The sequence below is a fragment of the Epinephelus moara genome, chromosome 2 (assembly GCF_006386435.1).
Source record: "Epinephelus moara isolate mb chromosome 2, YSFRI_EMoa_1.0, whole genome shotgun sequence".
Taxonomy (NCBI): Eukaryota; Metazoa; Chordata; class Actinopteri; order Perciformes; family Serranidae; genus Epinephelus; species Epinephelus moara.
In genome coordinates, this window is record NC_065507.1 from 3,122,761 (window position 1) to 3,146,256 (window position 23,496).

Here is a 23,496-nt window from a genome sequence, read left to right on the forward strand (position 1 = left end):
AGATGATGAAAGAAACGCGGAGCAGGAAACATCCTGACAAAAACGCTCTGTTGCTCTGGGTGGTGAATTGGGCTCAGGTTGTAACGACTGAGATTCATCTGCAGAAGCCGGTCTGCAGAGTGACGACGGGGGTGTGTTACGAACTCACTGTTAGCGGGGGTGAAACCAGAGTGTGTGCATTCACTTCACAGGTGGCGAGAGTAGCATAATAAGCCTGGACAGTACCTCAAAAAGTACAGATATAAAATACATTCATGAAGACATCTTTACAAACAAAACAAGAACAAGGTCAATAGAAAGCAGAACACCATCAGTTCAAATGGCTCAAGCCCAGAGGCAAAACACAAACATCAGTTAATGGACTACAGTACAGAGTCAGGTGACGGGGGGGGGAGGAGCCGAACAAGGACGATGATTCCCAAACATGTTTTTGTGTTCATACATTTACGTGCAACGGTTCAATTCTGTATATACAACTGGTACTCCTTACTGGTTCATCAAAAGGACCAATCAAATTACAATAAAACATGTTAAGTCACAGACTCAAAGTAGTGTCTCGCCATGCAGGTAACTTTGGTTTCAGCTAACCAGGTGTTGAGATCTGGCTCGCAGCCTCCACCCCAAAACAAAACAGGTGAGTTAAAAATATATACGTGACACTCACAACATTAAACATGTTAAAAATGAAACATCTTTTTCCAGAAACAGTTTCCCTGTTTGTCACACTGACATTTTTAAGAGCTCATTTTAAGGCCAACATCTCCTTCCCACTAAATTAGTAGGCGTGTAACAATCATCAATCTGGACTGATGACTGATTCATTCATCAACAATCCAATATCATCAATGAAAAGTGAAAACATCGATCACAGGCTCCTGAATTTTATCGAGTCAAAACTATACTGTGGCAGACTTTGTAATATCGGCGAATGTCATATCGTTGTCCAGAGAATCGATATGACATTGTATCATGATCTCTGGAACCATGGCACTATTTAGTGAACCTCTGTGCTCTGATAGTGAGACGAGTCATTTTGCGGGGGTTGTGACACAAAAAAAACACTAACTGTTTCTGGAAAGACATGCTGCTTTAAAATTCTCACAGACATACCTAAAAACTTGGGGGGAAACAATCCAAACTATCTGCATCACCAGACACTACCACAGGTACGTCAATACATTTCTCTTTTGTTTGAATCAACCCTTTAAATCTTTTCCTAACCCAGACGGTGAGCCTGAACCTGACTCTTCATCACAACCACTGACAATAATCTGCGTGTGCCGGTCATTGCACCCACACTACCTCTTCCAAGGTCTCTGTACCGATTCAACAGTAGATGGACAGTGCTGCCTAAGCCATGGTGGTGATGGTGGTGCTGCGCTGGTGTCCGCTCCGACACAGTTCCCTGAGAACCCACTTCCTCTACGACTACAGCTATGGCAAAATGCTGGGGACGATAACTTGTGGTCCTGAATGATTTAAAAAATAATAATAATGATCCAACACATTTTACAGAATGATATGGTGCAGCATTACAAGGAGAGGACATATTAAAAGCCAATATTTACAAATGATGATGTGGGGGGGGGTATTTTCATCATATCATGGTACATGTGTTGCCTCTACATACAGACGTACAACAGTGTGCTGGTGGTGGAAAATAAAGGTGTATCTATGAGGACACTACACGGTGCCACTGGTCTATCCAATCACTGAGCTGTTTGGCTTCGCTGAGCGACAAAGACTTTGTTAATGTGTTTACAATAATCAGCAGTTTCCAAACTGGTGATCATTTGAATAGACAAATGATTCAGGTTCTGTAAATGAAGAAACGTGATCCACAGTTTACTCTCCGGCTGCCTCGCACGGGGCACCAATGTTACATATGCTGCTGTAGTACGCTCTGTACTATCACCAAAATATGTAACCATTACTGCTCTGATATTTTCTATTTGTACATATTGTATACAGCATTTGACTATATATCTGTGTTTTTTCTATGTGTGTGTTTTTTGCATTCTATATTCCAGTCTCTGGATGCTTATTTTGGCTTTAAGCAATGAACCGCTCCTATGGATAGTGAGTTTGCATTACAAATAGGGTCTCTCTTTCCCTGGCGCGCTCCACAAACTCAAATCCTTCACAGTTTGCTTCAGTGTCCACCTCTTCCTCACAGTCCTTTTTTTTGACCCCATATATATATTTAATATTATAAAAAATAAGTTATTGCGCATCCAAAAAAAGTGCATCGTATATTTGAAAAATATCTCTTTCTCTCTTTACACTTTTCCATTTTTCTTCATGTTTCCTGCTGATCGGGGTCGTTTCCCATCGACGGATTCGGGAGGGCGGAGGTTCCACCTGTTTCCTCTTCACTCCATCGTACAGCGCCACTGATAGGGAGTGATGGGGAGTAAAGGGGAGTGGGGGGGAGGGCAGAAGAAGAGAAGGGGAGAAGGGAAGAGAGAAATAGGCGATGGAGGGACGTCTTGCTACGCAATGACCATGGGAACATCGTCTGAGAAGCCGCTGATCATGGGAGCATCTTCATCATCATCACCTTGAGAGGAAGAGAGGCAAGAAAGAGAGAAGAGAGGGATGTTTAAGAACATGTCTGCTGTACAAATTAAAACTGCACTAATCAAAATTTTAATATCAATAATTTATTGAGACCAAAACTGACTTAAAAACACACTGAATTCAGATTCAGAATCATTAGGCTGACACAGGGGCGTTGCAGTGGGGGGGAAAGTGGGACCGATTACCCACAATTCAGGTCTTTTGCCTTTGCAGGGCCGTACTGTGGTCAAAAGTGTGTCTTGTTTAATGCAACACTTTTAAGCAAAGTACAAGACTTCCTGATTTGCAGTTAATATCATGCACTGCTGAAGTGTCTCTGACAGTCTCCATCCATGTCAGTGAAAACATGGATGCTTCACACACAGAAGATCTATACAATCAGCACAGTTTCAAGATTAGAGTCACCAATTCAGTATCTGACCAAATGTCTCCCCTTCTGTTCCTGAGATATGACGTTAAATAATGGACAGAAAAGTGTTTTATGCAGAACATTATGATGTCACAGTGAAGCTGACCTTTGACCTTACATAATGTCATCACTTCATTTTATCCTGTGTGAAACTTTGTCATAATTAGTGCATGAATTCCAGAGTTATAGCCAAAAACATGTTTGGTGAGGTTGCTGTGACCTCCGACTACCAAATTCTAATTAGTTTATTTTTCAGTCCAAGTGGACGTTTGTGCCAAATTTTAAGAAATTTCCTCAAAACTTTCTTGAGATAGCACGTTGATAAGAACGGGACAACCTGAAAACATATTGCCTCAGCTACGGCTATCACCGACACGGCGGCATATTCATGCCTCCCATGTCTTGGCATTTTTAAAACTTTTGAAAGGGTGATTTAAGACATTTTAATACCAATTCAGGCCTTATTTTTATATTAATGACTTCAATGCCTTTTGAGAGTTTTAGCAGATCTGTGAGGGCACTGTGTGGAGAGTTTAGTGCCATCTAGTGGTGAAGTTGAATGCAATCAACTGAAAACGTGTGTGCTAAGCGTGCAGTGAACTACAGTGGTTGATGCAAACGTGCAAATGTCCCTATCTAGAGGCAGTGTTTGGTTTGTCCATTCTGGGCTACTGTAGAAACAACATGGTGGACTCTGTGGGTAAAGGACCCGCTCCGCATGTAGATATAAAGAGTATAAAGCGCGCCAAATTTGAAAAAATTCCCTCAAGGTGTTCTTGACATATCACACACACAAGAATCAAACATACATGTGTACGGACAACCCAAAAACATAATGCCTGTGGCCACAGCTATCACTGGCGCAGAGGCATAAAAAGCTCTCACTGTGCAGTAAAGTGGGACCTGTCAGTGAAGACAAGCACATTACAGTATTTGCCTGGAACCATAAAGTTAGAGTACTCGACTGAATGTACTTGGTTGCATCCCATCACTGCAGAACTGACACTCGACAGACGACCTGACAACTGGGAGTTGCCAAGGCCGTGACAACAACATTATCTCCAGCAGGCTTCCCTCTGTCTTGTAAACTGCACCACAGTGAGGAACTGAACTCTAGTGACCTCTGCACTGTCAGCACCTGGATGATCCAAAGATGTACACAGCTCACTCACCCAGTTCATCCCCGGAGGAGAAGATGGCAGAGCCCAGGCGAGAGTTGTAATGGGAGTTTGCAAAGGCGGTGAAATTATTCTGCAGCCGGCGGTGTCGGAGGTAGAGCGCCACCAGGCCACCGCACACGCCCAGCAGCAGCAGAAAGAGGACCGGGACCACCACCGCTGCCATGTCTCCTGAGTGGCCCTCACCGCGGGAGGCGTCACTGGCCCCTGGACAAGAGGAAGAGTAACGTGCAGTATAAATGGAAAAGCAAGTCCATGTTCACCGTTCATCTCACTGTGGTTTCTCTTGGAGCTCACGTTTCACAGTGTGTGTGTGTGTGTGTTCCTCTACCTGCTGTCAGCTGGTTATAGAGCAGCAGTGCAGGTTCGCCACACAGCTGACCGCTGAGCAGGCAGCGGGCCTGCACTGAGAACGTGTAGTTGTGTCCCAGCAACAGGCTGCTGATGCGGAAATAGGTCTCTGTGGTGTTTCCCAGGTAGGACGTCTGGTTGGTCACACTGTCATACACATGCACCTCATAGCCCTGTAAACAGCACGTAACACTTAATGCTTCTTTTGGACTGAGACGATATTCACTGGGTTTCTACTGCTGTACGTCCCCATAAGATCTAAGATCTAAGAAATATACAATCAAATATGAGTCTTGTACCTAGATAAGTACAGCAGTAGAAACTTGAATCCAACCCTCTGCACCAAGTTAGATTGCAGAGAAAAGGGTTGTGGAACATAAGAAAGCCTAAACGTAGGATAGAGGAAAATGTTTCACTGTGGAAAACCCCAGACATGGGTCACTGGTGTCTCACCCTGCTCTCATTGAAGCCCTTCTCTCGGACAGCCAGACTCTTCCAGAAGAGGAACACGTGGTCTTTCTCTGTCAAAATCTTCAAGGCTTCAGGAGCAGGAAGAGGAACTGCAGCAGAGGGAGAGTGTTTCTTTAAGGACAGCATTTCTTTTTGAAGACACGTACAGATTATAGAAAGTGAGCGGTCGTACTTCAGTATGGTGGGAACTTTATGTCTTCAAACAGAAAGACGCAGACTGCACCACAGCTACACACACACACACACACACACACACAGTACCATGGAGTGTGTTTTATAAACCACAGTCAGCGTGCACATACAGATCTCTGTTTAACCCACAATAAGCATGTTTGTATTTGCACACAGTGAAACAGATGTTTGGAGACTTGTTTCAGGATCTTTTCATTGATATGTTGCACTTTGTTTAATGGATTATTTATTACAGCTTTATGGTTTTCATAACCTTCTTCTCATTTCTGCAGCACCTACGTATTTACATTTTTCTCAAGGCACGTGCAAAACCTTCATATACAGTATATCCTCTGTCTGTATGTTCATTGTATGTCCGTAATGAACCACTGTAGTGTCATGTTAACTATGTATTGTTATAGTTGACTGCTGCTGGGTGTAGCAATATTGCCCGAGTACAGTTCCCTCTGGGGACAATACAGTATGTCTTGTGTTGTCTTGTCTCATGTGTTGTCTTGTGTGTCTCACGCGAGACCAGCGAAAGCACGTGAGCACACATGAAGGCGGTGCCCATGTCTCACGGTCTCGCGCAAGTGCACACACATGAGAGCGGCAGTCAGAGCTACAGGCTACAATGAGGCTAAAAACAGAGTTCAAATGAGGTTTTTCCAAACAACTTTTTATGTCGGGGCTTCAGGACACTTGGATCACTACGGACGAGCAGTATGGAGATATTTTGTGGTTTCAATTATGTGTTTTTGGACGTTTGAATCTGGGGCGCCGTCAGCCTCCATTAGGTGGAGTTGTGTTGCTACCTCCTCTCCCCTTGGATCTCTGCAAGTGATGTGAGGACTCTGAAACTTCACCTGAGCCTCCCTCGGCATATGGGTGAGTAGATAATGGCTGAATTTTCATTTTCGGGTGCACTGTCCCTTTAAGCATGTATTCTACAAGGATCATTGCCTGGTGAGGATGCAGCTTTAGCATCAGTCTGTCAGCATGAAACCATGAACGCAGTGCATATCTCTGTGCATATTTCAGTCAGCTTGAATCATTAAAAAGCTGGAGACCAAGTTTACAACCAGTTCATAGAGTTAGCGTTAATGAGTTCGTTGCAGCTGATTAAATTTACCAGCGACAGTCACAATTTCAGACGTCAAAAGCAGTTGTTGGCTGCTGTGGTCTGTGAGTCGGCGCTGTGAGTGTACCTGTGCACAGAGTAAAGCTGGCCTCCTTGCTCATGTTGCGCAGGCGCACAGAGATGCTGTATCGTCCTCCGGGCTCCAGGCCTTTCAGCACGTACTCTATTGTGTTGTTCTGGGTGGTCAGCTTGTAGTCCCGCTCCTCCTTGCGGATCACGTCCCGCACGTGGATCGCATATGTCTACAGAAACGCAGACGGACAGGAAGACACACACACAAACACACACACACACACACACACACACACACAGAAGCACGAGGTTACAACAAGGTTTTTGTATGTTGTCGTAGCAGTTGTCCTGACGCACCCTCCTGATGCTCATCAGCAGTAACGTGAGACAGTGTCGTACCAGAGGAGAGTTTGGCAAGTCGTAGGGTGGCTGCCACTTCAGTGTGGCCTGTGTCTTGTCTACTCGCACACGGTGGAGGTTCCTGGGTGGCAGCCTCTCGTCGGGAATCATCTTCACCACAACGTAGTCAGAGGGAGGACCCAGGAAGGGAGAGACAGCACGCACCTGACAGTAGATCACAAACTAGAATTACTGCGTTGTGGTTGTACGTCTCCGTGCACCGGTCAGGTCGCACTTATAGTCACCACCAAAATCCACCAAATTCACTTGAAGTGTTCTTGAGATAACACGCTCATAAGAATGGGACAGATGGACAGCACGAGAACATAATGCCTCCGGCCGTGGCTGGCACCGGCGCAGAGACATTATAAACTTTTGGATCAGGACACATTTGATGACGTCAGGTTGTCAAAGTGGAGTGAAACAGTTCATAAAGAGCTCAGATTAAGCTGGCAGGATGTTGAAAAGACTCACCAGGAAGAGATACTGTTCATCACTGTCCACTGTGACCGTGAGGCTGAGAGAAGCGGTGGTGATCTGACGAGGGCTGCGGTGCAGGGCCAGGAAGGAGGTGGCGTAAAACACACCGTACACCTACACACACACACACACACACACACACACACACAGTAAATTGGTTCAGTAAAGGCTTCTTTGGTGAATGATTGTTCTTTATAAAACCATATCATAGTTTGTTGGCTCAGATCGTGAAGACTGTCTTAAAGCTTCTAAATGTTCCAAACGTCTCCACCTGTGACCGTCTGACGTCTTTTTGGAGATCTGTCGTTGCGTGCATCACGACATACTGATAAATCCCTGGCTGCGTTTATTCGGTGCGATGGACTGTTACTTATCAGAGGTGCAGATCTCCTACCTGTTGTCCCTGCGCGGGGGGTTTGCTGATGGTCCAGCTGCAGTCCACAGCTGTCTGGTTGAGAGCCCGGGCTTTGAGGAGGGGCCGCTCCGGCTGGGAACCAATGGTCTGATGGTGGGACAGGGCGGTGGGACTGTCTCCTATACTGGTCTGAGCCCACACAGCCACCTCATAAACCGTCCCTGCTGTCAGGTTTGTCGCTGGAAACAAGACAGTACGCATCAGAATGCAAGTGAGCAGTGATATGTGTGCAACACCTGACTGAAGCCAGGCTCAGACTACAGGAGGGTTAAAATCCTGAACTGTATTTGATGCACTTAATATCCGTCCTCTGTAGTATGATCGCTAACGTTATCGTCGACACTATCAGCTGCTCCTGGACTTGTCTGTCATTGGCTATTGTGAAAGTACTCATGTAATCACAATAGTAATCGCCCAGATATTAAATCCCAAACATCAAACGTGCCGGGCGTTTTGGGGGTGGCCCAAATGAGATTGCAAACAGTTCTGGAGGTTTAAGACTGGATCTGTTAACCTCTCACATGATCAGATGATCTGGGCTGGTGCTGACAAAAGTCCCAGACCAGATTCCTTCTCCGACCGTCAGGAGGGATCAATTTGTCCCAAACTCCTGCAGTCTGAGCCCGGCGTGATGTAAAACAGTAAATCATGTGGATAAGGACCCAAACAGTACCTCTGAGGAACCTCCCTGTGACTGAGTAGTTCCTGCTCTCCTTGACGTGGGTGTCAAACTGCCAGTACAGAATCACTATGTACTGTTTCACCTTAAAGACACAGAGAGAGATCCATCAGACACACACACACACACACTTTAACAACCTGAGGAGGGGCTTTAGAGAGGAGCTCTTACGTCATACTGGGAGTTGAAGCTGAATGAAAGGCTCATGGAGTCGGCGGTGATGCTGTCAGCGATCACAGAGGGTGGAGGCAGAGCTGCAGAGCAGACGGAGCGGGTCAAAGAAGAATTTAACTCTTTATATTATTTCAGAGAGCTGACATGGAGATATATTCAGTGGGATTTGGTTGCATCGTCACAGGCAGCAATCTGAGGGATGGCACTCAGCACTTCCTTTGTTTCTTTCAAATTAAAAGCCCTTTCCCACCTAAACAACACTTCTTTAGATATCTTCAGATCGTGTTAGTAGTTTTGTACAGTCCTGTGTGCAGCATCTCAAGTGACGTCACAAACACCTGAAGTACCTGAAGGCACCAGTAGGTGGCAGCCTTGGACAGATTTTCACACCATATTGTGTGTGTGTGTGTGTGTGTGTGTGTGCGTGTGTGTGTGACTCTGCTGGGAGAAGCAGCTCACCTTTCTTTGGGGTGATGGATTTAACCTCGCTCCAGTTGCCCACACCTCGACTGGTCAGTGCTGCCACCTACATCATCAGTGACATCAGCATTTAAACACACCGCACATGATGATATCACAGCAACATTTACTGACTGTGGAAACATCTTTTCTTAAAACATGTCATCATAGTGAAAGTGAGTCTTACCCTGAACATGTACATGGTGTCCGGCTGCAGCCCCCTCACTTCAGTGTTGGTCGTCATGGATTTTTGTGACATCCAATCGATGCTCTTTTCCTCACTGTATTCAACCTAACATCAAACACACAGACACCGAGGCAGATATTCATAATCAATGAGCTTGTCAAAGTGTGACAGTACAGCTGTGTGTCAGAATCACTGATGAAATGAAACGTAGAATAACTCTACAACAGGTGAGACCATGATCCCAGGACTGTTTCTCTCTTTGAACCATCTGTATTTAAAAGTCTGAAAGCTCAGTCTGTCCATAAACAGAAGCAACCAGGACACCAGTCGTTTCAAACAGAGCACAGGTGCGCTGCACAGCTCCTCTGTCGGACTCTTTTGGTCCAGAGCTTGGGAAGGAAGTAAACTGTGCACACCACAGACCACTGTCAGGATACAACAGCATGCGTTTATTAGTTTGAATAAGCCACAGGACTTTGAGTCCTGGCGCCAGAGGTGGGCCCGAACCTGGAGCTCTACAGCAGCACAATAGTCTCCTCACTACTGGTCTTGTTTGTTTGGGTGATCGTGCAGATTAGAAATGAACACGTGACTCAGTTTAATACAGATGAAGACTCACAATGTACTCTCTGATGATGCCGTGTCCTTTGTCAGGAGTGCTCCAGGAAACTTCCACCGTCCCGTCCTCACCGTTGTCACAAGACAGCTGCAGGTTCCTGGGTGGGTCAGGCACTGCAGGACGCACACACACACACACACACACACACACATGTTCATCATCCACAATGAAAAGATGGGATGAAAACTAGACTACCTACTTTTTGTCATAATTAGTGTATGAATTCTTGAGTTTCGAGAGGTCACAGTGACTAGAACTACTAAACTAAACTAGAAATGGGTGAAAACTGCCCAGAAATACGAGGTAGAATTTTTTAAATCTCCTCTTGCACATATATTACCAAGTATACGAGTCATAATGACAGGAAATGGAGAGTAGTTTGATACTCACGGTCCTCTGGCGTCCTGACCGTGATCACCTCGTTGGTCTTGTGCAGCTTGCTGAGACACTGAGTGAGCACCTTGACGTGGTAGGTGGTGTCTGGTTTCAGCACCGTCAGTTTGTAGCTCGACTTGTTGCTGTGTGTGTCCATGATGGTCCACTGCTGGGTGCCCACCAGCCTGAAGACAAACACACAAGTGATATGAGGGCATCAGGGTGAGATACGTGTCGACAGCCCCGCCCACAGGTGTGTGTTTACGCAGAATTATAGTCTTAGCAGTGATCTTCGGGGTGAACTGTCCCTTTAAGGGTCATAATCATATCAATCATATTGCAGATGTAGTGCAACATGATACAAAAAACTTTGAGCTGGTGCAGAGCTGCAGGTAACTGATGCTCACTTGTAGTATATGAGGAAGTAGCAGGAGTCCAGAGGAAGGTTTTTGGGGCGAGACCAGGTCAGCGTGATGGCGCCAAAGAAGTCTGGTGTCCACTGGAGGTTCTGCACTTTATAGGCCAGGGTGTCCACTGGAGGAAGAGGGAGACACTCCTTATTGGTTGTACACAACACAGCCTGAAATACCCACTAACAGCCAGCAGGTGGCAGCATCGCACTGCTATCAAAATGCTAAACACTGATAAAGTATGAAAGGAGACATGCTGGCATTCAGTGGAGCAGACACTGAGTGGTTCACATGTGAGTTTATTTAAAAGGCTAATAACATAAAGGCAGCTCATCCCCACAGCTCACATGTAGCTTAAACACACTTAGTCATGATAAAAGGATTTTGGACCTACAGGTGCAGTTGTCCTCGTCGCTGTGGTCGGAGCAGTCCAGGAAACCATCGCACCGCTCGCTGTCCAGGACGCAGGCTTCACCGTCAGAGCAGCGAGTCCCGTTTACACAGAACAGAGGCCCACGAGTGGCTGCAGACGGACAGACGGACACAGAGACAGACAGGGTTTACATTACTGCTCTACATACTGCATCACACTGTGCTGTGATAACATTTATTGTAATCTATTACCTTTTTCAACAGCAAATTAAAGACATAAAACATTTTATTATTATAAATCTTTTTATACATTGATACTATGCTGAAATGATTTTTCCTCTACTCCTAAAAAAGGTCGTGATGGATTTGAAGTTCTGCATGAATTCAATTAAAAAAAACATTAAATTCAAAACATCATAACAGGATTTTATTCTTGGTGATCCTCCTGTACCGGTGTGAGTGTGACAGTATCACAGTAACAGAGACTCACGGCAGTGGGCTTCATCAGAGCCGTCCTGACAGTGGATCTGGCCGTCACAGCGCTGCCAGTCGGGGATACAGTGGGGGGGTCGGCGACACAGGAACTGACCACGACTGCAACGTGCAGGGGAGGGGGGGGCCTGGGTGGGTACTGGAGCCATCGTCCCAGAGCCGTTAATTGCTGACGGAGAAATACAGAGTTAATATTTGAATTGTTTTTTGTTTCTTCTTCTGTTCTGTTAATTGTTCTATATCGTACGTAAGTTTAAACCCCAATAAATACCTTCACATAAACACATGCATGCACATCAGATATGACGGTACCTGTGGGACATCCCAGCTCGTCGCTGCCGTCGGGACAGTCAGCGTAGCCGTCACACACCCAGGTGTTGATGATGCAAGCTCCAGAGCCACAGTGGAAGCGGTTGGGGGCACAAGTAGAGGGGCCAGGGGCCACAGTGTGAGGAGTAACACCACCTACAAGGGTGGAGATTCAAGTTTAACGACTGAGGATGGGTGGGGAGTTGATTCAAACACTGAAACTACAATCACTGCTTCGTGACTGTACGCCTCCACGCACCTGTCCAGTTTCTCTGACAGTTTACGTCAATGTCTGTAAAATCTTTGAAATGTTTTCCCCATTTTCTGACATTTTATACATCAAACAACTAATTGATTAATCAAGAACATCATCAACAGATTGATCGACAGTGAAAGTAATCGTTAGTCGCAGCCCCAGTAAAGCAGAGCGATGCAGCCGTGATGAGTCATAGCTGTGTACCTGTACACTGCGCCTCATCAGACCAGTCCCCACAGTCGTTCTCTCCGTCACACTTCCACCACGTGGGAATACAGCGTTCATTTCTACACTCGTACTGGAAATACCTGGAGCATCCTGGGACCGCAGTGGGAGCAGCTGCAACACACAGAGCAGAAGGAAGCATCGTACAGCTTAATTCAGTATGTGTATAAGGTGTGTCTGATGGAAACAGTGTGTGTGTTCCTTCTGCATATACTCTTCCTCCTCACCACAGTTGGCTTCATCAGAATAATCCCCACAGTCGTCCATGCCGTCACACTTCCACTCCAGGCTCACACACACTCCGTTGGCACACTGGAAAGTGTAGGCATCACACACCTTGCCAAACTCAGACGGCGTGGCTGACAGAAAACACACAGGAAGATCACCAGGTTACACAAAGCAGTGCAACATAACAAGTGTATGTCTAGATTACACTGAGGGTTTGAAGCAGAGTAACAAAGTGACACTGGGCCTGAAGCAAGAAACGATATACAAACTAATTTTCTCTTAGTTTTGTTTGCATCTACGATTTGTTCTTATTTTGTTGGTCCCCTGATTCATCACCGATGCTTTCTTCTTTTTTGGCTCTTACGAGTAGTCAAGACGAAGATAAGAGAAAAACATCTGGTTTTCACCGTCCACAAACTGTTGTCTGACGCAACATAAAATAAATTTGAGGAACATTTAAAAAATGCATGAATATCATATCAAATTTCGATTATGTTTTAGAGCAGTGGTTCCCAACTGGTGGGCCGTGGTCCAAAAGTGGGTCAGCGGTTCAGTCTGAATGAACCGCAGGTGACTTGAAAGCGTGTCAAGTTGAGCAGAGATTAAAGGATAAGAAAGAAATCAACGTGGAGCTTTGTCAATAAATTACAGGGATTAATTTAAGGCACACGAGGGTTCCTCACCACATCCAGCGTAGTCGGCGTCCTCGTCAGATCCGTCCTCACAGTGTTTGATCCCGTCACAGACCAGAGACTGAAACAGACACTGGGCTCGGTTCTTGCACACAAACTCCATGTAGCGAGTACACAGCGGGTCTGTGAGGCAAAGACAGAAACCATCATGCAACATGACTCATCAACACACTATAACTTTTCCAACATTGCTCTACAAGCTCTGCCGTGTATTTCTGTGTCTAATAAAATTTCCATGTTCATTTTATCATAAGACATATTTCATGTCTAAATCCTGTGTGTCACTAAAGAAGCACAAACTGATGCTCTGTGTTTTAAGCTATAATGATAAGTGGCCTGTGAGGTTCAACAGGGCTCTATTCTGGGCCTATTCTTATTCTCCCAAAATATGCTACGGCTCAGTGATGCTCTGCATAACATTAGCTCAGTGACACTACTGAGTCACATGATGAGCTGCTGTGATAGAATTTCAATTTTTACTTTGGGTGTGATTTTGAATCCAGCCCTCAGCGGGTTGATGATTTTGGTTTCCACTGACCGTTGTTACGTAATTTTGTTCTCAACAAGTTGTACGATGTTCATCAGTAAAGATTTTCAACTTGAATAATTCATTCAAGATCTGATGTGCGATTTAAGTGTTTCCCTTACTGTTTTGAGCAGAGTAATTTCAGCGAGCTGGCATAGAAGAAGGGAGAGATGGAACATGGAGAACATAAAGAAACGTGTGATGGTAAATAAAACGGTGTCACAGATTGACGCATATTAGAGTTACGTTATGTCCTTACATTTTATATGTTAAATTATTGAAATATAAAATATAACAGGTCAAGTTGATTAAGATATATATGTTATATTAATATTTATATTTATTTTTTGTAGGGCAAAGATAATTGACCTTTATATCATATACTACGATGGGTTTATATTTTGTAAGATAGATATTTGGTCATTTATATCTATTAATATTATTTATATTATGATATATTTATTTATATTAAAATATGTAATATTAATATTTGGTAATATATAATAAATATTAATTTCCTTCAAAGATGAATAAAGTTCTTTCTGTTCTATTTACATGGGTTATTTTTGTGTAACAATATAAATGGTACTAAAAATTGCACACTGAGAAACCTGAGGTTTATCTACGAGAAAGGTGTTTGTTTCATTTCACTCGACTAATGGAGAAGACGTTAGGTTTAATAAGTTAATACTTCCTCCTGCTCCTTTTCAGATGTGTAAATCAAAGTTACTGTACGTTAACAACTGCTTCTACTTTATGATTTTTATTATCTGTAAATATTTCTGTCCGTCTGCTTGTTTGAACGTTCACGTCTTTTTTTACATGTTCAAAATAAATATCAATATCAACACCTCCTCGTTTGACTCTGTGTCTGATGACCGCCATGCGTTCTGTTAAACAAAAGGAATCACTCACCACAGTTGTGCTCGTCGGCGCCGTCTGAACACTCCTGGATGCCGTTGCAGTGCGCGGTGGCTGGGAGGCAGGTGTGATTGGAGCACAGGAAGCCGTTGCACTGAGTTCCCTCTGGAAACACACAGTATGTTATTAAATGTGTGGGTTTATGTCTACGTCTAAAAACATGAGCTTTTAGTTTGTGAAATCACCACATCTGTACACGTTAAAGAATCAGAATTACCAGCATGCACAACACAGCGTCACAGAGATAACTCCACCATTTTAGTCTAAAACGACACGATGACTTCCACATCGATGAGTTCGTGTGACTCAGCTTACCGCAGATCTGAGGGTCTTCATCAGAGTCGTCCTGGCAGTCATCGTCACCGTCACACATCCAGCGCTGTGGTATACAGTGACCTGTGTGACACTGGAAGCTGCTGGCCTCACATGTATGGTGGCCCACTAGGGACAAACAGGAAGCGATTAAAGGCTTGGAGAAGATGGTAAAACACACAGGTGCTTTGAAGGTGACGGAAAGACAGAAACTGAACACTCAGTGTAAGCAGTGCTGTTTTAATAGACCTGTTTAAAAGGAAACATTTTGACGTCTCACAGCAGGAGAACAACAGCTGTAAATAATGAAATGAATGACGGCTGGTTTCTGTTCAGCTGCTTTGACTTCAGGGTCCTGGTATCGTGAACGCCAGGTCTCAGTGTCACTCTCACTGGAGGACTTTAACAGGACCAGGGTTTCCCACACACTCAGGTTCACTCACAAACAGCTGCTCCTCTCGTCCATCGCTCTGAATGGACGGACAGATCAATTGTCCACCCCGTAACACACAGATTCTACTGTGACCTGCTGTGAGAAGTCAAAATGTCTGCTGCCGTGAGAGAGGCCCATTACATCCTCTGACTGTGTCCAAAGATCCTGTGGATTCATGTGTTTTTATGACGCAGTCCTCACCTGTGCAGTTGGCCTCATCCGACCAGTCTCTGCAGTCGTTGTCTCCATCGCAGCGCCACGCCTCGCGGATACAAACGCCTCGAGCACATGTGAACTCTCCTGGGCCACACTGGTGAGACTCTGAGGAACGCATCAACAACACAGTTAGCACTTAGCCTCACTGATACAAGATCTTTAGGGCCGTTACTGACACCAGTATTAGGGAATTAAAAAATACAATTATTGATATATCGCCCCATATTCATTCTATCTATCTATGTAATGCATTATATTGTTTTCAAGACTTTGTATGATGACAATATTTTTCTGTGTAAATAGATTTCCAAAGTTAAAAATATTCTTGATGATTGTGGTTTATCGTACTTATGGCATGACGCTGGACGGATGAACCCTAAATATTTAAAATTAATGATTGAACGTAGATTATCTGACATGGAACTACAGAGAAGGCATGAGAAATTACAAAGCAACCCTTTATGTGATAGTTATAAATTGGTTAAAACTGATTTCACTTTTGAACCTTATCTGATTATGTTAAGACCTGCCGAAAGGATTTGTTTGTCTAAGTTTCGGTGTGGAAATCATGAGTTACCTATCTCTGAGCGCAGGTATGATCGTGAAAATGTCCCCCGGAAATGTACTCTTTGTTTGACTGGCAATCGAGGAGACGAATATCATTATGTACTTGTGTGTTCCTTTTTTTGATAAAGAGAGAAGAGAGCAGGTCGGACAGTTCTATAGAGCAAATCCAAATATTTATAAGTTTCAAAAGTTACTGTCATCTCGAAAAGTAAAGGTCTTGTCAAATTTGTTGAAACTTTTAAAGAAAATCTTGAATAGTTTCTCTTGATTTGCTTTGACTTGTATGTATGTACACAAATTCTGTTTTATTTATTTTGCTGTGCATTGGCTGCCGCCTGTCCTGATTTGATAATGTTATTTTTTGTTGTCTGCCCCTTATACCCCGGGGAGGGGTCAAAAGGAATAAATGAAATGAAATGAAATGAAATAAATGAAAAAATTTACACTTTTATTTTGGTCCTATGCTCAAAGATTACAGATGTTACCTTTCTATCTATAAACATTAGATCATCTCTTAAAACATATATTTATATACACTTTCATATAATGCTATATATGCACTTTATCTTTTATTTTCCTCTTCATATTGTTGCGTATTATCATCTGAGCTCTGAACAAAGTGTGTATTTGCCACAGTGAACATGACTGAATAATATTTGTTGGAGGTGTTGGCAGATAAACAGCCACATCTCACCACAGTGCTCCTCGTCACTGTTGTCTCCACAGTCGTCTTCATGGTCACATTTGAAGGCCAGCGGGATGCAGGAGCCCGAGGCCATGCAGCGAAACTGGTTGGATGGGTCGCAGGTGGTGGTGGCTGAATAGAGTAAATAAAAACATGTAGTTTTTTAGTGTGGAAGCAGCTTTTGTATTTATTTACAAGAGAGCAAACTGTTGTGGCTGAACACTCACGACACTCCTGCTCATCACTCATGTCTCCACAGTCGTTGTCACTGTCACACTTCCAGATGCTGCTGATGCAGCGGCCGTTGGAGCAGCGGTACTGGTTGGGCAAACAGCTGTGCTCTGATTGGAGGAAAGAAAGGATCACATGTCACCACTAATTAATCAGATAGTCCCCCCTGATATGGAGGACTAATTTCCAGCAGAGACAGGATCATACGTCTTGCAGCACAGCATCATTATCATCCTGCAGGATGTGCGTTCGTCTCACCGCTCTTGACGCAGGTGTTGTTTTGGAGCTGATAGCCGATGGGACACTGGCACTGCAGCTCTCCGTTGGGCATGGTTACGGTCGGGGCGCCGTCAGGGCAGACGCAGGTGTGTCGGTGGCCGGGCTGAGGTAGACACAGCAGGCTGCACGGCTGGTCGGCACACGCGTTGTGTCCTGTGGAGCCACAGCTCAGTTTGAGCACTAATACAGTGTTCTATAAATCAGTTCTCAAACTCTCAAAGTAGCATCTACCTGTAGTCCAATATTTACCTTACTTCAGACAGTGCAGACAGCTTAAAGGGTAACTTCAGTATTTTTCAACCTGGACCATGTTTTCCCACATGTTTGTGTCTAAGTGGCCGATGGGAACAACACGTTTTTAAATACTGAGTGAGAGGGCTGCAGCAGCGGAACAGGCTGCAATGTTATCACCCTCAATGTATATCCACTAAAAGTGTTCAGATTGTTATTTTAAATGTCTGACAACATTATAAAAAGGATCCCTACAGAGATAGAGCTTTGTGTTGAAGAGTAGGATCCTTTTTGTTTAAACCCAAACAGCCCTGAAAGCAGCATCACCAAACTCACCAGACTACACTTAAATAAACAGTTATTTTAGCGTGTATAGAGGCAGCATGTTCTCACATCTAACTGGGTGAATCAGGCTTCATCACAAACAAAGCAGAGTTGCTGATTGATGGAACAGCTGAAAGACGAAGCAACACGGCTTTTGTGATTTTTATTTTGTTTTTGTGGACTCTGAATAAAGTGTGTTTTACATAACTAAATGACTGTTTATTTAAATGGAGTCTGCTTGGTTTGGTGATGGTGATTTCAGCGCTGTTTTGGGTCAAACATAAAGGATCTTACCTTTGACCTTTGACCACCAAATTCTAATCAGTTTATTCTTCAGTCCAAGTGGACGTTTATGTCAAATTTGATGAAATTGCCTCAAGGCGTTCTTGAGATATTGCGTTGAGGAGAATGAGCCATATGGACAGACAATATAGTGATCGCCGGCACAGATCATAATCATGCTTCCCATGTCTTGGCATTTTTAAAACTTCTGAAAGATTGGTTTAAGAATCTTTTTATAACAATTAAGGACTTATTTTTAGATTAATGAGTTTTAAAAGTTGAAACTTTTTTCGTGTGCAAGAATGCAAATGACCCCATCTAGAGTCAGTGTTTGGTTTGTCCGTTCTGGGCTACTGTAGAAACAACATGGCAGACTCTGTGGGAGAGGACCCTCTCCGTATATAGAGGTAAATGGCTCATTCTGCGGTAATGAAAACACAATGATTCTTAGTTTCAGGTTTTTATACACTCATGAAAACATAGTTATGAATATCATATTCCATTTCTGCCAATATTTCCCCCTAAATTCTACAGACGGGACTTTAACTTTGTGTCTGAAACTGAAATCTGGAAACAACTTAAAATAATATCTCACTGATTCAGTTCCACGCTTTCAAACTTTCCAAACACGCCTCCACTCTGTGTGTTTTACCTCTGTTCTTCCCCTTGTAGAAGATCTTGAGGTCCATGACTCCAGTGAGTCTGCCAACAATCAGCTCGTTGTCCTGAGAACCAGCTTTCGGAGCTTTGAAGATCCCCATTCTGGACCAGTCGTCCCAGTACAGGTCATTCTGGGAACAGCATCCAACACCAGCTCATGAGAACAGACTCTCAGTGAGCACTTTTACACATTAAACACATTCTAAAATCTGTTTTAACTTCTTCTGATACGAGACTGGAGAAAAGATTGAAGACGAGTGTTTTGTAAAATGGTGCATCTACTGTAAAACAGTGTCACCTTGAAGACAGCGATGGCGTACGGGTGGGGCAGCCCCTCCATGAGAACTCTCCTCTGGCCCCCGCTGAAATCAGCCCTCTCGATGCGGTCGCTGTAGGCTTCGGTCCAGTACAGCCAGTGGTCGTCAGCTGTGATCCCATTGGGCCAGCGGATGCCCTCTGACACAATACAGGCCACGTTGGTTCCGTCCATGTAGCTTCTGTAGACACCGGCTGCTCGGTCTCCCCAGTCAGTCCAGAACATCAGACTGTGGGACGAATATGGCACGAATTAAACCGGAACGCTTAAACTAAATGTTTTTGTTGTTTAATTGCCAACACATCTGATGAGCCAAGCATTGACACTTGTTACCTCTCTCCAGGCAGCAGAACCAGAGCTCTGGGGTGTTCCAGGATCGACGAGTTGAGCAGAGTGTGACGCAGGTCGCCGTCAGGGTTCGACACCTTCAAACACAACAGAGAAACGTTTCATCAGTTTCAGTTTGAGACCGCTGTGTGAAAAACCGTCGATCAGGAATCTCATATTTTTAGAACAAACAGTATTTTAAGTGTAAGGGCCAAAACACACGGGCAGCGACCGTTCAAGTCAAAAGACAAAACACGCCCTCTTATTTTCCATGTTCAACCCCACACCGCTGGCAGCTACAAGTGCCAAGACTGTCCTATTTCCAGCCTCACCGCGCCCAATATTAAATGCATTTCCTCCACTCGCTGTCTGCTTGTGCACACCAGCTCCTGTAGCAGCTCTTTCTCCGCTCCTACAGCAGCTCGACTCCTCTCCTCACCACTGATGTATAAAGAGAACTCTATAGCTGTTGCTGTTTTGTGTGTGACAAAGAATGGATGAGGAGAGACTCATTGTTGAGGTCGAGAAATATCCCGAGCTAAACGACCCACAGTCCCGTCATCATAAAGACAGTGGCCAAAAAGACACTTCCTGGGGAGTGACAGCTGTGGAGATCGGCTCTTCACATGAGAAACTTTAATTAGTGGCTGTTCATACATGATTTTAAGCTAACGCAGAGGTGGAGGAAGTGCAGATCTGTCAGCAAAAGTAGTGAGAACTTTGTGAGGTCAACTGTTATTAAGCTGCAGCACGACATGTGCGGTGTGTGCTAGGGGTGGCACTTGTCTCCCTGTAGGAGTGATGGTTCTTGCATTGAGCCTTACAGGACCCCATTCTTCATACCTGAATAACTTAGTTTGATTGTTAATAATTTGACACAACTCTTCAAAGCTGACTTCAAATCTCTCTGCAACTGTTCTCTGAACAAGTCCTTCAACAGAAACCTGTAGAAGTGAAGCCTTAAACCCTTTTTCACCAAAATCAGCGCGTGCAGGTGTTTTTTTTTAAACACAGGTAAAACTGATAAAAGTAGGCTGATGACTTATTTCCCACTGCCAGCAGAAAAGAGGAGCATGCCTATCTGTGTCTTTTAACTGGTGGCTCACCTTCAACGTCACGGTCAGGCTGGAGAACAGGTTAATGAACAGCAGAGAGCAGCATGGAGGCCTGTGAAAACTTTACGGCAGTCTCTCAAACTTGATGCAGACTAATCTAGATCGATATTTGAGCGCTGCTTGGGTGGAGACAAACACTACTGTGTGGTGGCGTGTCACTGCGTCTCTTAAGGGGCTAGAATTAGAGCGTTCACCAGTCATTTGACCTGAGTGTGAATGTTCCCATTACATTAAAAAGCCAGATGTTAGTGGCTGTTAGAGGGAACCACTTTCTTTTATAAAACATTTGATTCTATCTGCTTAACAATACAAACATCTGCACACACTGTGTCACAGTAAAGGTGGAAACAATATGAACAGCACCCAGAGGTGCCTACAGCAGTAAATATATCTAGATTGGTGGATCCCTGAGTCTTGTGTGCTTCCTGTCTTTGAACATATTCAGACACTTCCATACCTCAATCTTCTGTGCTCCAGCATCAACCCAGTACAGCAGTCTACTGATGGGGTCAAAGGTCAGAGCCTCCACGTTCTGCAGATCTTTCCTCACTACGACCTCCTGACCTGTGCTGCCGTTCAGACACAGACGCTGCAGGAGAGAAGGACAGCTGAAGGTTAACGTTAATGGACGTTACCTCAGTGAACGTGCAGCAGATATATTCACAAAACTCTGTCTGATAAACGAGCTCCTCTGGAATCAACCCTGCGTGACGTGTGTTTGGACAGTAAACAAACTGACTGTGTTCCTCACTCACCTGAATGGTGTCCAGTGAGATGTCGGCCCAGTACAGGCAGTTCCTGTCGTAGTCAAAGTCCAGCGCCACGGCCTCCCTGAGGCCGGCCAGAGGCAGGGCCTGGTCTGTACCTGTGGCCAGGTCGTAGCGATGGATGGAGTTCCTCACGGCGTACAGGATGAACTCATTACTCTCTGAAACAACACAGGAGACGTGACGGTGTTAATCACATGATGCTGTTTGTGGGAAAAGGACGCAGGAAGCAGCTGCTGTTTCTGACAGTGAATAATAACACACATTCATCAAGCTACCTCCTCCTCCTAACACAGAAGTGTAGGAGTGACATGTACAAACAGCGATCACGTGATCGATCAGATAACTGACGTGCATGTTTACCTCCGACAGGACACGGCAGCATCTCTCCATCCAGCCTGGACTCCACGTCTCCTCCACTACAGCTGTCGCCTGGTACCTTCCTGTAGCTGCAGCAGAAACACAGAGTTCTTCCTCAGTCGGACACTAGGTGGTGCTCTCACCAAACACAACGTCACTTCTCTCCAGAGCAGCAATAAACCAAAGAACAAAGGCTGCTTCGCCTTCTGGGGAATTCTCAGGTAATGGAAAGTAAAAGAAAGGTGTTGACTGTGGGTCTGAATTATGATGTCATTAGCACCTGGTCAGAGGTTACAATCTGTGCTCATGTGCAATGACTCTAATGTGACCAGAGGAGCTCCAGAGGCAGAGAGAGAAACACAGAGCAGATAACTGAGATGTATGAAACATCGTTACGAGATGTCAGGTCACACTGTCAGCTCTGGTACAGGCAGGGCTCCTGCACATTTTCACATGGACAAAATTTCAAAACTTTTCCAGGGACCCATAAAGAAGGTTTCATTTTGGAAAAGCACGCACTTCACTGTGTCTGCTGCACCTGGTTACGATACTTTTCTACACACACACATGCAGGAGAGTCTCGCTTCCCATAACAAACACTGACACACTACGTCACATATACATTTAACTATATTTTATTTATTATTATTTATTAGTTATTTAACCAGGAAAAAACTCTTGAGATTAAAAATCTCTTTTTCAAGAGTGTCCTGGATGAGACAGGCAGCGACATAGAACGAAAATACTAAACGTAGAGCTCTAAAACAAGCAAAATAAAACACCTGATCACTACAATGGAAAGCCAAAAGTACGTTAATAAATGCCATAAGTGAATCATAAAAACGCAAAAAAAAGAAGCAAAAAGCAGCAGTGCTTTCACACGGCCAAGAGGAACCAGTGAGAGCAACTTTCAGTCCCTCTGCAGAAGATTCCACAGATGAGGAGCTGCAGACAGAAACACTGGCTTGCCAAACTCTGTGCGTCCCCTCGGTGCAGACAATAAAAACATGTTCTGACATCTATAAGCAGAAGCCTTGTCATAATGTCATGGAAAATGGGAACCCTGCAAGTTTTCCACTTGTAAGTTGAGTTAATCTTCCTTCCTTGTAGCGCCCAGTAGCTCACAAAATAATAATCTTATCTACATAAATTATAAAAACTATTCAATTAAAATTATATTTTCTGATTATCTTTGGTATTTTTGTCACATGCACATTTGACATCATGACTGCTGAGTAATATGTGTGTTGATGTTGCCAGGTGTCGAGTCTCTTTTTGATCATGTGATGAGACGGGATGATACATGTGGCTTGTTTTTGCAACACACAACGCTTGATTAAGGGGGAGAAGCGTGGTTGTCAGGGGTTGGCTGTGGTCAGCGAGATGTCACCGCTACCCGCTTGAGAGCGGGCAGCCTGGCTTTTGGACCTACTTGCATGCCTAGTTTTTAAGTTTTGAAATTTTTAATCTGACACTTTCTCCTTGACTGCTGTAACACTGGAATTTCTCAGTTGTGGGATCAATAAAGGTGAATCTTATCTTATATTATCTCTCTTATCTTACTCTGGAGAAGGTCCATCTCTGGCGCGGCTAAGCATGGCACAGCATGTCTAAAGGCCCTGACACACCAAGCCGACGGTCGGCCGTCGACCAAAGTCGGGCCATGAGCGTCTGTAGGCCTAGTTTTTACGATGTGTCCCGCACTGTCGGCACTTCGGCGTCGGCGGCTTTTCGGCCGATTGAGCATGTTGAATCGGCGGCGGAGCTTGTCGGAGAGAGAGATCACTCTGATTGGCTGTTCAGGTTTTATTTCCTCGCCCCTGTAGCGAGTGAATCTGCCTGTAGTGAAACCGGGGCTAA

The 23,496-nt window shown here is 44.5% G+C and overlaps 1 protein-coding gene across 1 annotated transcript in view; it reads right to left on the minus strand.

Moving 5' to 3' along the window:
* Window positions 1-1,981: 1,981 nt before the first annotated feature.
* sorl1 (sortilin-related receptor, L(DLR class) A repeats containing) overlaps window positions 1,982-23,496 on the minus strand; it is a 117,204-nt gene continuing 95,689 nt past the window's right edge. Inside the window, exons 16-48 of the mRNA XM_050065187.1 lie at window positions 21,640-21,725; window positions 21,265-21,437; window positions 20,967-21,098; window positions 19,401-19,492; window positions 19,050-19,296; window positions 18,744-18,882; window positions 17,234-17,407; window positions 16,972-17,085; window positions 16,754-16,876; window positions 15,478-15,597; window positions 14,847-14,972; window positions 14,526-14,636; window positions 13,076-13,207; window positions 12,392-12,523; window positions 12,144-12,278; window positions 11,687-11,839; window positions 11,373-11,543; window positions 10,905-11,033; window positions 10,508-10,634; window positions 10,116-10,285; window positions 9,726-9,838; window positions 9,107-9,211; window positions 8,920-8,986; window positions 8,458-8,540; window positions 8,281-8,371; window positions 7,587-7,786; window positions 7,187-7,306; window positions 6,713-6,877; window positions 6,369-6,543; window positions 4,972-5,078; window positions 4,499-4,691; window positions 4,162-4,374; window positions 1,982-2,560 (exon numbers count right to left, since the gene is read on the minus strand). Of these exons, the coding sequence (XP_049921144.1) occupies window positions 2,493-2,560; window positions 4,162-4,374; window positions 4,499-4,691; window positions 4,972-5,078; window positions 6,369-6,543; window positions 6,713-6,877; window positions 7,187-7,306; window positions 7,587-7,786; window positions 8,281-8,371; window positions 8,458-8,540; window positions 8,920-8,986; window positions 9,107-9,211; window positions 9,726-9,838; window positions 10,116-10,285; window positions 10,508-10,634; window positions 10,905-11,033; window positions 11,373-11,543; window positions 11,687-11,839; window positions 12,144-12,278; window positions 12,392-12,523; window positions 13,076-13,207; window positions 14,526-14,636; window positions 14,847-14,972; window positions 15,478-15,597; window positions 16,754-16,876; window positions 16,972-17,085; window positions 17,234-17,407; window positions 18,744-18,882; window positions 19,050-19,296; window positions 19,401-19,492; window positions 20,967-21,098; window positions 21,265-21,437; window positions 21,640-21,725 (4,486 nt within the window). The 3' untranslated portion in view covers window positions 1,982-2,492. The remainder of the gene's footprint in view (window positions 2,561-4,161; window positions 4,375-4,498; window positions 4,692-4,971; window positions 5,079-6,368; window positions 6,544-6,712; window positions 6,878-7,186; window positions 7,307-7,586; window positions 7,787-8,280; window positions 8,372-8,457; window positions 8,541-8,919; window positions 8,987-9,106; window positions 9,212-9,725; window positions 9,839-10,115; window positions 10,286-10,507; window positions 10,635-10,904; window positions 11,034-11,372; window positions 11,544-11,686; window positions 11,840-12,143; window positions 12,279-12,391; window positions 12,524-13,075; window positions 13,208-14,525; window positions 14,637-14,846; window positions 14,973-15,477; window positions 15,598-16,753; window positions 16,877-16,971; window positions 17,086-17,233; window positions 17,408-18,743; window positions 18,883-19,049; window positions 19,297-19,400; window positions 19,493-20,966; window positions 21,099-21,264; window positions 21,438-21,639; window positions 21,726-23,496) is intronic.